Source organism: Alexandromys fortis, unplaced genomic scaffold (genome assembly GCF_014885135.2).
Source record: "Alexandromys fortis isolate MF-2015 unplaced genomic scaffold, M_Fortis_MF-2015_v1.1 scaffold_75, whole genome shotgun sequence".
Taxonomy (NCBI): Eukaryota; Metazoa; Chordata; class Mammalia; order Rodentia; family Cricetidae; genus Alexandromys; species Alexandromys fortis.
In genome coordinates this window covers 5,892,282-5,908,060 of record NW_026067956.1, presented here as the reverse complement: position 1 = coordinate 5,908,060, position 15,779 = coordinate 5,892,282, and the positions used below count along the sequence as shown (strand labels likewise).

General features: G+C 47.6%; 1 protein-coding gene across 4 annotated transcripts; it reads left to right on the top strand.

Annotated features, from left to right (window-relative positions):
* The first annotated feature begins 4,162 nt into the window (after positions 1 to 4,162).
* Positions 4,163 to 15,566, top strand: Amer2 (APC membrane recruitment protein 2). 4 transcript variants are annotated; one of them, XM_050152341.1, is made up of 2 exons: positions 4,163 to 7,644; positions 7,819 to 15,566. In XM_050152341.1, exon 1 carries the CDS (start codon positions 5,269 to 5,271, stop codon positions 7,291 to 7,293), a length of 2,025 nt encoding a protein of 674 aa, XP_050008298.1. In that variant the 5' UTR covers positions 4,163 to 5,268; the 3' UTR covers positions 7,294 to 7,644; positions 7,819 to 15,566. The 4 variants fall into 4 exon arrangements, with proteins under 4 accessions (XP_050008298.1, XP_050008300.1, XP_050008301.1 ...); XM_050152343.1 differs by having other exon boundaries at positions 4,163 to 7,731; positions 7,906 to 15,566; XM_050152344.1 differs by having other exon boundaries at positions 4,163 to 7,731.
* Positions 15,567 to 15,779: the final 213 nt, after the last annotated feature.

Here is a 15,779-nt window from a genome sequence, read left to right as displayed (position 1 = left end):
TGTGTGTATGTGCGCGTGTGGTATGTGTTCTCTTTGTATGTGTGAGGTGCAGGTGTCTGGAGCAGGTGTACACATGTACACACATGTGGCTGCTTCACTTAACTGTGGCATTAGGTTTGCTTCTCTGAGCATGTGTAAATGGAAGGGAGCTGGTATGCGATATTGGCTGAGTGTTCAGAATCCCCCCCCACACACACACACACAACTTCATTCCTGTATGCTGTGAACCTGCTTCTTAGGAAGATAGTAAGAGCCCAGCTGAGGGTCCTTAAGAAGGGCTCTGTCCTGTATCCTCCGCCCTGGTGAGCTCAGAAAGATGAGGGAGATTCTCTCTCTCTCTCTCTCTCTCTCTCTCTCTCTCTCTCTCTAAACTCGGAGACCCCAGAGCAGGGGGGTTCTGCCACTGATTGAGAAAGGGGGCAGGAACTGCAGAAGGCTGTCAGGATTGTCACTGGGATGTCAGAGCCACTTGCTGTAATGGCTGGATGCTAGGGTGGAAGGTGAGGAGCCTGAACAGAGGGCCTCCTCTATTCCCTCTGAGTGGTCTGTGCTTGAATATCTGCTGAGTGGGTTGAATCGAGCTTCTGGGTAATGCTGGCTTTGTCAGAAGTGGGGCTGGAGGAGAGTTTTCCTAAAATGAGCCGATGTACCCCAAGGAGCAAGGGCGTATACTCTGCAGACCTTTCTTCGTTCCACTGCATAGAGCCTAGCTCTGCAGCCTCTTCCAGCCTCGCTCCCCAGCTCCTGGCTGACAGTGGACTCTCCTGTCAGGCTTTCTCCTTGCCTCCATCGGGATCACCTGACTTCTTGACTTCCGCAGTCCGCGTGACTGCCTTCTACCGCTGTTGCTTGCAGCCAGAGCCCTGGCATCCTGTCCGCACACCCTCTGCTATCTGACCTCATTTGCTCGGATTTTGGCCTCGCCTTGGAGCTGACAGCTGAAGGAACCCCATCCCACCCTGCGTTCTAAGATGGAATCTTTTCTGAGAGCGTCTCTGACGAAACAGAGCAGGAGCAAAGGGAAGAACAGACTGCTGGGGATTCTGTGAGGTCTTTTTCAGGCTTAGGCGCATGAACAGGACACCTGTCAGAGCTCCCCTCATCAGTATGTCCCTTGTTCTAGTCTCCCCACCGTGTGGGAGCTCTCATACCCACTTATGGTTCTTCTGGATAGTCCTGGGGCACCTTCTGGCTCTCACGGTGTACAGAAACACCTGCTCCTCTTAGTCGTCACCATTTTCTTTGTGTTTACTCGGGCTGGCCATGGTGACGCATTGCTGATATATCCAGAAAGGCCATCTACAGACCAGGTATCTTCCAGGGGAACTTTATACTGGAGGAGCCCATGTTCGGTGTGAATTTACCAAGGGATCACAAGGATTTGAACAATAACCAGGGTCAGGATATAGGTGTAGGACAGTCTCTTCTGGGATCAACAGTCACAGCTAACCCTACTGCCACCTTGAGTTTGTACTGCTGACCTCTAGAACTATAGGATGATAGAGCCCTGATGTCTTTAAGTCTCCAGGCTTGAGGTCGTCTGCTATGGTAGCCCCTGGAAACAGACTTCTGCTTGCTAGAAAAGCCAGACCTGTCACCCGCTGCCTGGCCTGTGTCCCCTGGGCGCCCACTAGAACTGCAGAGAAGAGCTTCTATTTGTATTGGCTCACTTATACTGTTGATTCAGGTACAAAACCATGAGGACTGGATCCAGGTGACATCCTGGCCTTGGGCATACGGACACTGTTGATACCGTCCCTCACAAATACTTTAGGCTGGATCTTTGATTCTCATCGGGATGACCACTTCAAGAGCACACCTTGAAGAAGCATCACAGGCAAGAACCAACAAGATCAGAAGCTGGGCATTTCCACCTAGGGTGGGATCCAGACTGGCCAACTGGTCTTCAGGTGGCCAGTGCTGGTTCGAATCTAGGAATCATTCCCAAACCTCCTTGGTTAAATACTTTAAAAGACTCGAGGCCTGTTGAACATAGAACCAGTGAGCTCTTCCATCCTAAATTCTGACCTGCAGCGTCCCCCAGCGTCATCCACAGGGACTTTGAGGGGAACCTTCAGCCAGCCCTTTACATGTGGTGCTCTTTGGGGTTCACCGGACAGAAGATTCCACTTGGCAAGCTTAGGACAGGCACAGGGCCTCGGCTGTGTAGACAACACTCCATAAGGAAATAATGATAGCAACCGTGATGATGTGAGATCGCGAAGGTTGTTTCTCTCAACTTTTTTTTTTTTTCTTGTTCTGAGTGCCCCACTTCAAAGAGAAAAGTTCCAACTCAATTTGAATCCTCCCATGTCCCGCTCACACCGGTTTTCGGGTAAAGTCTGCGGCTCGTCCATTTGTGGAGACCCTCCTTGTTTTGGAGCAGTTTTGCTGCTCGGCCGTTTCCCTCGGTCCCTCTCTTCATCCTCTCGAATCGAATCTCCATGAAGGGAAGTAATGAAAGGAGATACAATGTAAAACAAACAAAAAAAAAAAAAACTGGGGTGCTTCTGGTAAAATCATCTTGAATCTCTTGTTTGTCTTTTGAAAAATACTTCTGTTTTGTACAAATATGGTCTCTGGCCCCACTTTGTGAAGGTGGTGAGCCTAGGGATTGATTTTTAGGGCCTTGCGCAAACTAGAAAACTCTCCTAGTTATATCCTGAGCCTCTTCTGACTTTTCATGTAGAGACGGGGTCTCATTACATTGCCCAGGGCTGGTCTTGACCCCTCTCTATAGCCCAGTCAGGCCTTCAACCTTCAGTCCTCCTGCCTCAGACTCAGACTCTGAGTTTCTAGGCCTGCACCACCAGACCTGGCTGTTGCCCATCTCTTGGCTATGAAGAGCAAAGTGCAGTTTCAGGTCTGTAGAAATCTTTGCCTAGATTCCTAGCCCTGGTTCTTTATTCTGCCACTCAACAGTATGCCTCTAACCCTAACCCCCTGGCCATCCTGCTGCCCCTGCCCTCTGTCCAACCTGTGTGGTGGTTTTCATGAATGCCTTGTAAGCTGCTCTCTCCCACCTGGGTCGCCCTCAGTCAGTCTGGAGCTCGCCTTGCCTGTTGGCTGCCCAGGGCTAGCAGATGGCTCTAAGTGCCCAGTTTCCTTCCTCCACAGGTAGGTGACTTGGCACCAAGACGCCTTCCCTGCACTGAAGGCTGCTTTGTCCCTTTATCTTTAAGTATCTCCCTCCCAAAGGAACGGTAGCTGTCCCAGTGTCCTTGGTCAGTTTTCTCCCCCGGGGATTGAAGAATTCTTATGTAGATGAGCTACATTTGGCCTGTCTGGGTAGTGGACAGCGCTCCACTGAATAAGCAGGCCACCTACTCCAACTCTTAGGCTCAGAGACCTGTGATTTTTCTAGACCTGCTTGTTCTTCCCGGTCGTGGTCTGAAGCAGTTTCAGACTGACATAGTTACCTATATAGTAACCCATATGTCTAGCCAGCATGGTGTGTGTGTGTGTGTGTGTGTGTGTGTGTGTGTGTGTGTGTGAAGAACCAAGACAGACTTCCAATTGTCCTGCAAAAGCTTTCAAAGAAATAACAAATGGCTTTCTCTTTATAATATACCTCATCTTTTGCATGGCAAACAGGGCTTCTTTCCCATGTTGTCACATGGGCAGAGTTAGAATAGCAGGAAATGGGTCAGAGAGAGAACTCAGTAGGTAAGGCCCTTTCCACCAAGTCAGGCAAGCTGATTGTTGGGACCCACCTGGTAGAAGATGCCAACTCCCGTACGTTGTCCTTCGCTGTGGCACATGTGTGCCCAAACACACTATAAAAGAAGTATTTTGAAAAGAAATGTCGTACTTTAAAAAGCGATACTGAGAAAAGTCTGCCTCACATCCCCGTTCGTGGGAGGGTTCTGTTACCAAGTGGAGAGAGCTGGCGGGGTTAGAACGCAGAGCAGAAAGCTCCATTGAACCCAATCTCAGTTTCAAGCATTTTTATCAAAATGAGGAAGGGCAATGTACTGCTCTGAACGCCACAGCCTAACCGTGAACCATGGGAGCTGCCATGGCCGACAACGGAATCTGCTTAATATAAATAACCCATAGAAAATAAGTATAAGAGAAGTAGGAAAGACTGGTGTTTGTGTACATATGTAAATAGTATTTATAAGCAAATAACATTTAAGAATAATGTTATTAAACATTATAAATTTTTTCCAAATCCCTCCCTATTTTGCTGATAAGCCCTTGATTAAGAAAAGTTACAATATTATCTGACATCTTCAAAGTCAGAACACAGGAAAGTTCCCCAGACAGGGTTGTTCTCTGCAATGGAGTTTTCTTTGATTCTAGACGCCTGTCTGTTTTGTTTTTTTCTTGTCCCATTGGGGAGGATGGCAAGTGGGTCCCGGGATGTTTGGAGCCAGGGCAAGGGTGGGCACAGCAGGGACAGACATACTTACCACACCCCTGAATGGAAGAGGAAGGTAGAATCCAGGCCTCCAAGGCCCACTTGTAGGGAAACCAGAGCCTTCCAAGTTCAGCTCTCAGTCTGCTTATTCTATTGTGACCAATTGTAGGCTGGACAGTGACTTCTGTGACTTCAGCCCTATGTCACTGGAGTGTGGGATAAAAGCTTCAGGATTTCCCAAAGACCAGGGACTGTTACTACACTTTCGTTACTGAGAGCTGCGAATCGCCATCTGACTGTTGCTTCTGTAACAGGAATCAGATCCACACGATCCGAATGCAGCATCAACCCGAAGGACACACTTAGCACAGGATCCGACACAGGCGTGGACAGATTGGCATGGTTCTTTCTGGGCTTAAAGATCACACGCTAAGACCTATGTGAAGGACCCGAGAGAGACAGGAGGCTGCATGAATTCTGAGAAAGATGATAAAAGGAAACGGCCTTGTTCTTTTGGGGCGTGGGCGAACATGTGTTGATGTCTGAAACTGGGCTCCCAGAAAAAGCTAGGCTAGAGCAGGAACCTGAGAGTCGAGGCACTGGGATCCGAAGCCCCATAACTGCGAATTTCATTTTGTTTTTCCTTTCAGCTCAAGTCTCTGACGAGGACTCTTGCTACAAAAAAAAACCTATGCGCCCAGGGTATTATATAAGCCCTCGGCAGGAGGGGAGATAGTCGGGTCTGTGCGCTTCGACCGCCGCAGTCGCAGCAGCCACGGCGCAGCAGCAGCAGCAGCAGCAGCTGCAGCAGCAGCGAGAGCCGCTCAGGTTGATTTAGAACGCGGGTGACAGTGGCCTGGCGCGAGCCTTCAGCTGACGACAGCCGCTGATCCCGCTCGGTTTCCATGGAGACGGGCAGGAGCCGCGGCGGCGGCGGCGCGGCTGTCAGCGAGCGCGGCGGCGGCGGCGGCGGCGGCGCGCGCGCGGGGGTCTGCAGGAGGCAGGAGCAGGCCGGGGCCCTCGCCGCAGACATGGACTCGCATTGTGAGTGCGCCGCGGAGACGCCCGCCGCAGAGCCGCCGTCGGGGAAGATCAATAAGGCTGCGTTCAAGTTATTCAAGAAGAGGAAATCGGGGGGCACCATGCCCAGCATTTTTGGGGTCAAAAACAAAGGGGATGGGAAGAGCGCGGGGCCGACGGGGATGGTGAGAAGCAGGACCCACGACGGACTAGCGGAGGTACTGGTGCTGGAGGGCAGCAAGAAGGAGGAGCCGCCCGGCGGGGGCGATCACGGTGGGGCCCGGCCAAACCCCGGACCCCCCAAAGCCGCCGGGCCTGGCCTGGGCTCCCTGGCCAGCAGCTCGGTGGCCAAGTCCCACAGCTTCTTCTCCCTGCTGAAAAAGAACGGGCGATCGGAGACCGGCAAGGGAGACCCTGCCGAGGCGAGCAAGGCTGGCGGCAAACAAAAGAGGGGGCTGAAAGGGATTTTCAGCAGCATGCGCTGGCACCGGAGGGACAAGCGCGGCAAGGAGGAGGAGGAGAAGGCGGCGCGCGCGGCGGGCCCGGGCAGCCTAGTCCTGCCCGGCTCGCTCACCGCCAGCCTGGAGTGCGTCAAGGAGGAGCCGCCCCGAACCGCGCGCCGCCCGGACAGCCCGGGCCAGGACGCCCCGCGACAAGCAGCAGGTGAGCCCGAAGGGGGAGAGCAGGCGCCCGCGTCCGCCGAGCGCGCCCCGGAGCGGACCTGCCTCGAGGCCGCGAGCCCCGCCGGCCCTGGCGACCAAAGCGCCCGGGGAGAGGACGCCGAGGGGCATTGGCGCGCGGAGAAGCCCGGGGCAGCCCTCGAGTCGGGAGCTGGTGAGGTCCAGGCGGCCGAGGATGCGTCCAGGACAGGTGACGTTCCGATAAAGACCGTCCCCCTTGTCGACTCCGAAGGTGGCAGCGGCCGGGCGTCTGCCGTCCCTGACCCTTCCTCTGTTGATCCACCCTCAGACCCGTCGGCAGATCGTATTTGTTTGATGTTTTCTGACGTGACTTCACTGAAAAGCTTTGACTCTCTTACAGGCTGTGGAGATATTATTGCAGACCCAGAAGAAGAGGCAGGTCCCAGCTGTGACAAGCATGCCCCCGGGCCAAGCAAGCCAGTGCTCTCTAAAAAGAACCCCAGCGAGGTGGCCTACCAAGGAGGAGGGGAGGAGATGGCCAGCCCAGATGAGGTGGACGACACCTATCTCCCGGAATTCTGGGACATGTTGTCCCAGACCGAGGACCAAGGACAAGGGCCCCAAGAGGGCGCAGCGAAGGCGGCCACTGCTTCAGACACCAAGCTGGCCCCTGAGACCTCCAATGATGTTCGGTGCGGGGAAGTAGCCAAGGACGTGTCCTCTGTCAAACGCAGGAGGCTCCACAAGATCCCCATTGATCCTCAGCAGAAGGAGGAGCCCAAGCACCCGGAGAAGGAGCATCAAGAAGGCGTCCCTAACAGCGATGAGGGCTACTGGGACTCCACCACTCCTGGTCCAGAAGAAGATAGCGCCAGCAGCAGTAAGAAGGCCGTCATTCCCAGGGATAGCGACAGTGGCAATGCTCTCTATGATCTCTACACTGAACCCGAAGGAAGCTTAGCTGCTGTTCCTGCCACGGAGGACCCACCCTGCTTGTCCCGGCTAAAGCCGGTGTCTCCAGGCACCATCACCTGTCCACTGAGAACACCAGGCAGCTTGCTGAAGGACTCTAAAATCCCTATTAGCATCAAACATCTCTCCAACCTTCCGTCCAGCCATCCTGTGGTGCACCAGCAACCAGCCAGGAGTGAGATGCCCAGAACAAAAATCCCCGTTTCCAAAGTGCTGGTCCGCAGGGTCAGCAACCGGGGTTTGGCTGGGACCACCATCAGGGCAGCAGCATGCCATGACAGTGCTAAAAAGTTGTGAGGTCTCCAAGGCCAAGGAGGATGGATGGGCCACGTGTTAAGGAATACAGCACTCCCTCGGAAACCACTGAAGGAAGCTCGCTTTGCCCAAAGCAAACAATTTAGGACCCACCCTTCTCCACGTGGCCTAGCAGTCTTTGTTGGAAACAGGGGTAGGACACCCTGGGAAGGGAATGTTACACCTGGAGTTCAGATAAGTTCCTGAGGATTCTTTTCTAGCACTTTCCTTTCTCTTTTAAACTTAAAAAAAAAAATGTTTTTTTCTTCTTTTCTTTTTAACTCGTGGATCACTCAGAAGTGCAGAAAATAAGTTTTAACCAAATCTAGTGAAAATATCACACCAGGATATCAGGTTTTTCTAGAGTCAAGAGGGCCTTGAGGAATCACTAAACAACAGAATTTAACCAAATCTAGTGAAAATATCACACCAGGATATCAGGTTTTTCTAGAGTCAAGAGGGCCTTGAGGAATCACTAAACAACAGAATTTAACCAAATCTAGTGAAAATATCACACCAGGATATCAGGTTGTTCTAGAGTCAAGAGGGCCTTGAGGAATCACTAAACAACAGAATTTAACCAAATCTAGTGAAAATATCACACCAGGATATCAGGTTGTTCTAGAGTCAAGAGGGCCTTGAGGAATCACTTAACAACAGGATTCTTGCCTCTCTTTCCAGGAAAAAAGGAAAGAAAGAAAGAGAAAGAAAGAAAGAAAGAAAGAAAGAAAGAAAGAAAGAAAGAAAGGAGAAAGAAAGAAAAAAAAAACCCTTTGCTTATCACTGTGTGGGAAACACCTGCAAAGCTCAAAGATCCCTGTAGTTATGGGATGGAAAGAGGGGCATGCTGGCTGCAGAGAACCTCACAACGTCCAGTTGCCAGATACACAAATAGGTAAAGATCTGTCTCTACGAAAGCAGAAAGATTCTAGTTTGGCTGGTTCAGATCACTTGTCTGAGGAGAAATAAAAGGCTAATGATTAGTTTATGTGTTTTTTTTTTGTTTGTTTGTTTGCTTGTTTTTGATTTTTGGATTTACTCCTTCCTCTTGGTGCAAAAATGAGGATCAGGGAATGATCTCACTAAATGCTAAATACCCAGTATTTTGTCGTGTGTGAACTTCAACCTTCTTACGTGTAGGTAATGCCTATTTTAACAGTTTGCCTCACGGTTAACATTTTACAGCTCGTCAATAATGTAGAATTTAGAGTCTGGTCTTATAGCTGGGATACGATGACAAACCATTGTGATTCTTTATGCACTGTAGCCTGGGGCAGGGATACTTCTGATTTAGGAGGGTTATTTGCATATATATCTATATAGATATGCTATATATATACATATATATACATGTATGTATGTATGTATGTTACTGATGCCCTTGAACAATGCATTGCCTGGCCTTGGTTAACAGTCCATTTCTCAGCCCAAACCAGAGATTTTTTTTACCTTACTTATAAAATGTTGAATCCAACCATTTCCCCAAGGTTAGGAAGTGCGCAATGAACATATGAAGAAGTAATAGAAAATACAAGTTTGAAACTATTCATTTGGCTTCTGCTGTCTAAACCTGTGCCTGAGACAGCTGTGTGCTTCCTGTGACACTGCCCGGCCTAAGTAATTCTACTAAATTATTTTTGAGAAGTGGTTTGGTTCAACACGTGCTTTCTAATATTTAGGCTGAAACGCCAAAGCCTTGGCAGTTTGAACAATATAGTGAAGGGGTTCCTCGAATGCTCTTAGTGTCTGCTGATTAAACTGATGTCCTCTGGGGATGCGTTTGACTCAAAGGGCTGGAGCTTCTCCCAGAGGTGCTGCGGTCCATCAGGAAGATGGCACACAGCCCAGTGACCCTACATGTGTGGGGCAGAGATGAGCACACTGTAACTCGAGTTCCAGAGAGATGCCTGAGGAAAGGTCTGCTATTTTGTGTTTTAAGATTTTAGTTCTATTTTGTAAAAGAAGAAAAGAAGCTAAATATATGAAAACTTATTTTAATAGTATGAAGGAAACAAAAGTAAGTGGACGTCAAAGAAGACTTGGTAAGGCATAATGGAACCTGTTCCCGTTTTCAGTTTGTGGCGACTCCCTTAGAAGAGGGGGCAGAGGTCTGCTGCACCCCTGAGTTAGATTACTGACTTTTACTGTGTTGTCTCAGGTCCTTGATGCTGTCGCCAAGCAATGCGTTAAGTTTTAATGTCCCTGTGTCTAGAGGTGAGACCCTCCATGTGTGCCTCACTCTCAGCGTTGGCCTCATTCTCAGAAACCATACAAGCATCTCAGACATGCTCAGGAATCCATCAGGATAAAAACTACCACACAGAAGACATCTCAGAATAGTTGGGGATTTGGCAATATTTTGAAAGTCACCTTGCCCTTGAGAAAAAAAAAACTTTAAATTTGATTAGTATTGATAGAAATGTATAGCCTCCAAAATACGTTTGTTTCCCCCTAGAACCAGAGAGGATATAAATTATACTTCAAGCGGGAAAACAAAGGAACTTTCTCCTTGTGCTTTTCCCTACAAAGATTAAGTTCACCTTTGCACTCTCCATGGCTGGGTTTTGTTTGCGCTTGTTCAGCTGTGCAGGAAAGGTAGCGTAAGAATGGGCTCAGCGGTTGTCAGAGGAATGGCAGGTGGTTGCTGAGGCCCTGGAAGCCACTCCTTCAAGCGTTCCCAGCTTGGGGGTTTATCTGCAATCACCCTCTATGGCATCCTGGCTTTAGAAGTGAAGGAAAAGTTTAGCAATATTTACCTTAATTTTCCCTGGCAATTGACCAGTTACAAAAGACTTAAAAGGCTTTATTTATAAAATTCTTTTCGCCACACTTCCCCCGGCTCCTGATTTTTCCCCGTTATCCTGCACATTTAAGACCAACACTCTGCCAGTCCAGTAAAGGACTTGATGGTGAACTAAATGTCCTTAGTCGTTAGCAGGTAGCACAGTGGTCAGCTTTCTCCAAACGCAGAGTAGGGGTCAGAGTTGCTTTCTTGGGCCAAGGGTTACTTTGTCTTATCTGTGTATGAAAGAAATTTCTAGATTTACATGCGACTGTTTGTAAATGTGTTATCTAATAGTCTTCTGAGAATTTGACAGATTTCTTTGCTTACTTTTTTAGAGAAATGTCAGACATGAGCACATGGGGATTTCTTGGTATGTACAGTTCTAAGGTCCATTGGGTTGGCACTCTTTGGCTAAAGAACTGTCCCAAATCAGCCAAATCAATTGTGGGGCAAGACTTTGTCTGTTTAATGGCTCTGCACAAGTATCTTTAATATCTACAACACACACACACACACACACAACTTAAAGCCAATTTAGTCCTGCCATGGCTCTGCTGGCAGCAGAGGCTCTTATTCTCCTCATCACGGAGTGGGAGACATTTCATTTACCACAGCATCTCCAATAATCACTAGAGGAAAGGAATTTTTATGACTTCACGTACCAACAATGCAAGGCAGACCATCAGGACTCCCTTGAGATGCATTTTTGCACAAAACTTACCTGCCTTCTGCCGTGCAAATTCAGTGTTTCATCCGTGCAGCCGATGCCTTGCCCAGCTTAGAGGGCTTGCTCTCTCGTCTCAGTTCTTCACTTATTGAAATTAATATACAAAGAGCCCTTTGATGACTCAGTTGTCGAAGTCAAAGAATCTATCAGGGTTAAGATTTCTTTGGCCAAACTTTCTAAGACTTTCCCTTTTCCCCTCTCTGATCTCTCTGGGGAGGTCTTTATTGAGAACATTACCTAAAGAGTTTGACTCAAGTGGCTTTATTTCTCCTGTTTTCATCATAGCTATCTGCCACCCTGGGGTAGTGACAATATCACACTCCCCATGTTTTTGGCCTTGTGGACCATGTTAGTATGTTTGGGATCATGAGACTATAACATGTTGTTGGCCTTCTGGATCATGTTAGCATGTTTGGGATCATGAGACTATAACATGTTGTTGGCCTTCTGGATCATGTTAGCATGTTTGGGATCGTGAGACTATAACATGTTGTTGGCCTTCTGGGCCAAGTTAGCATGTTTGGGATCATGAGACTATCACATGTTGTTGACCTTCTGAACCATGTTAGCATGTTTTGCTCCCTGCTTTTTCAGTCATTGTCAATGTCTTCTTTTCACTGGGAGTGTGAGGACTGGGCTCTCTGTGATTGGTCCCTACTGAGACAGAGTAATCTACACTCTGCTTCCCTCATGAGTGTCAAAAAAAATTAACACAAGAATTTTCCTGTTGCCTCTCCTTGTCACCAGGATGGCCAGTGAGAAGGCTCTGCATAAGAGAATCCAAACACCTCAGCTAACCTTGTTCCTACCCTTTCTGGGCCCACTAAGAAAGGTCTCAATTATCTGTATAAATTCAACCTTAGACATTTTGATTCACTATACAAAAACACTGACAAACCAGCGAGGGACAAACAGGGTCTTAGCAAAGTGTCCCTTAGTTGCTGTGTGGCATAAGGGGGCCTGCTCAGGAGGACCTCAGGGTGCTTAGTGTGTCCTCAGAGTGGTCGTTGATTGTGTCACTTGGGTCTTTGCTCTCAAGACTTTCAGTGGCTGTCAGTTCTAGAGCGCTTCTCTGGCCCTTCTATTCTGGTGATGGTTCAAGAGAAACAGTTTGCTGCAACAAAAGTCACTTATAAAAGAAGCGATTGCTCTGCCTGCAGAGATGAAGCCTTAGAGAGGTGGTTTGGAATTGAATTAGGGAGAGGAGTTCTTTCCTGAATGGAAACAGGGAAGGTTAAAGCATCACAAAGTCTCCAGCTGACAGACAGCAGCTTTTATGATATTGACTTGAATACAATCCAAAGCATATTTCCAGGATAGTCACCATGTTTAACAATTTAAAAAACCCAGTACAGTTGGGGACTTACATGGCTGTGCTGTTATTGGATTTTCTTCCATATTCTTTAAAACACTTTCATTTGACCCATCTCATCTTTGCATGTTTTGCATTTGTACTTATTGCTTATAGTTTGTATGTTGGAGCAGAATGGTGGTAAATCAAGTCATACGAAAGCTTCTAGTGGCCCAGCCCTTGCCTCTGTGTGCCAGTGCTCCTGGGAGCACTGAGTAACTCCACTTCTTAACAGCTGTATGAAGTGACATTGTCTCCCTGATGGGACTTTGATTCAGACATGCTGACCCTTTTATTGCCCCCACCCCCTCTCTCTCTCTTCTCCTCTTTCCCTAGTCTCTGAGGCAGGGCTGTAACTGTTTAGTGTCCTATGTAGTAACACAGGAGCTAAGAGCTTCTGACGTTACTGACCTCACTCCACTTCTAACAGGAAAAGCTAGCTCACATCCAAGCTCATAAAATTAGCTTTGTGTCTAAGACATTGGTGCTTGGGTCACATACAGGGGAGCCTGTAGCTCCTTGTTCCTCTGCGCTCCAAAAACAAACAACTGGCTTCCTTCTCTTTGGAGCACCCTCTCCTTCCAGGGATTAGCATGGAAAGTACAGACACAAGTCTCTTCTGTTGTCATGGCAACACCTCTTCCCCGATAAGATTTTGGCCATTCCAGGCACGCCTCACTTGCTTTCCTACCTTAAGCCTAAAGTAGCTTTGCCTTGAGTAATCTGTGTTCCTTTCATTGTAGTAAGAACATTCAGCATGAAGCCTGCCTTCTTCAGTTTTTACGTGTACAATCCAGTACACGTGACTACAGACACACCCCTTAGAGCAGGCCTCTAGAGTTTCCACATGCAGGAGTAAGGAACATTTTCTTGCTCACTGATCAGCCATGCCCCCTCCTCCAACCCTGCTAACCACCATTCTGCTCTCTGATTCTAGGAACTGGACTGTTTTCAATACCTCAGATCAGTAGGATCTGGTAGATTTGATGCTTGTGTGACTCACAGCTTCACTGAATGTAACATCTCCCAGACATCATGCCCACCTTGTCTTATGTTCAGGGCTTCTCCCTTTCTGGATGCTGATCCCATTGTGCTGCCTGGATACTGTCTTTTATTTTTCCAGTCACCTGTCAATGGACATGATACTATGTCTTGGCGACTGTGGATAATGTCCCGCTGTACATGAGAGTGGAAATAGGTTTTCAAGATCTTCACCTCAAGCCTTTCAGATAAATACCCCAAAGTGGAATTGATGGACCACACAGTAATTTTAATTTTAAGCCTCTGAGGACTTCCCTCATGGTGTGTTTCCCTCGGCAGACGCAGCATTTTACACCTCTAACGTCAGCACACAAGGGCCCAGCTTCTCCACCATCAACTGCCTGTCTGTTGTCTTCTTAAATGGGAAGCAGCTGAATGCCCCTTTGCCCCGGTTCAATTCTGTATTCTAGATGCAAGCACCTGCCATCACAAGCCATCTGTTCTGTTTCCCCAGTGGCCCTGGAATCCTGATCTACCTTTCCAGGCTCATTAATTCGCTCAACTGGTACTTACTGAGCACATCCGATCATTTTGTGGCTAATTCTATGATCGTCCATAGGCTGGGCTTCCTGTAGTGTTAGAAAGGAAACTCTCTACTTTGTTTTACACCCTTGTCTCGATAGCTCACAAGAACTATGTAAGACTTGTTTGGGTTCCATTTTCCAGATGAAGAAACTGATTCTTGAGGAGGTTGAGGATCACTGAGGCCTGAGTCACACATGGAGTAACGGGTAGCCTTTGAACCTGACCCCACAGCTCTGGCTTTAATTCGAGATCTTTGTTCGGCCGTCACACCCCTTTAGAATTACTCATTTTAAGGTAGAAACTGATTGATGTTCTCAACTATAAGATTCAAACTCCATTTTTATGATGGTGGAAGTCATTTAGATGATTCTTTCATGTAAAACCGGACTTGGTTTTTTAAATAGCCATTGATGGCCTTCATAAAAATCTATGTTAGTGTCCAAAAGGTTGATTCAGGGACGAGCAAATGTTTTCCTATCAAGGTCAGTTAAAACTGGGGGTCATAGCCCCCAGTTATTTAGATTGTACTTATGGGCTGTATAATCTTATCTCTGTTTTGCCAATAATATAGGCAGAAAAGCAATTTCAGTGGGGAATCCATAAGCCTTGTTTTCTTTCTCTCTGATCCCAGGGGGGGGGGGGGATGCCTTTCTCAGTGTTTTGGGGAAATCAGTTTGAAATTGCATCAATATCACAACTAAAAAGATTATTTTACTCGTATATATGCTACCTGCCTTTGGTCAGTGTAACGGGACACAGTGGGAAATCGATGCCGGTCCTTCTGACCCTGTTGAACTGTAAGCTAGGAGGAGTCAGGAGTTGTATGTAATAATTAACTTTCTGCTGGATATGAGAACACACATTTCGGATGCAGTTGTGGTGCCTGGGTCTTTGAGATGCATCCAACCTTCTCAGAGATCTTCATATCTGGATCATTTAATAAACTAAAGTAGAAATACTAGAAAACATGTGGCCCCAAAGCACAGGGGCACAGAGGGCAAATGCAGCACCGTCACTGTGTACGGCGTGTACAACGCTGGTATCTGTGACGCGGCCTCAGAAGCCAGGTGGAATTAACGAGAGCTCTTAACTGCCTAGTAAAGAACTGCTGACCGTTTTCACTGCTTCCAGAATAAATTTAGCGGAGCTCATCTGATGGATAGCTAGTGGTGGATTCCGGCAGAATGTCGGAGAGAATGGCTCTGACGTAGCAAGCCCTGTGGTTGTCATTGGTCATCAGCGGCCCAGCATGCCCCTGATGAGCTTCAGATTGTCTGATCCCCAGGCAGCATCTCAGTGTGATGTAAGGAAGTGCAGGTGTTGGGCAACAGTGACTAAGGAAATCCAAGCAGAAACTCCCGGCAGGACAGCCTTCCTCATGGAAGGGCCTTCCTGAGGACAGGGCTTGACTGCATCACTTTTGTGCACAGGAGGAAAATGGCTAGGAATTGGTAGGCTTATATATATTATTTTTATAATAGAATGTTAATCCTCTGAAAAGCATCAAAAAAGTTAGTCTCCTAGAAAGAAATCTATGCTTTCTAAACCTACTTCAAAGAAGGGTTCTAAACACCGATAGGGTCCTTTATCCTTCGCTACTCCAGTGGTCTAATGGGATAGATGAATCGATGTTTATATTTTTAAACCTGTAAATATTTTTATTTTGAATATTTTGTATATTTGTTGATATACTTCCATTTTGTGCATATGTACTATTGTGCATGTTGCTGGTTTTGATAGCCACTCTTTTAACAAATGTAAACAGGTCGGACTAACGCACTCTCCGCTTCCATTCACCTTACACCGAAAAGACAACGTTGTCACGTTAACTGTTGTGTTTAAATCCCGTCAATAAATTCTGTTGCTCCTTTGCAGTTAAAGCAAAATCTGTTGGCTGTTATTTTTCCAGGATCATTTTCTTTCTTTCCCCTAGACTTTTAAATTTTTAGGACGTGCATTAGTGACACTGAGGAATGTGTGTGTGCGTTTACGTGAGGGCACGTGAGCGATCACACATATGTGTGATCTGTGTATGTGTGTGCACATCTATAATGTACCTC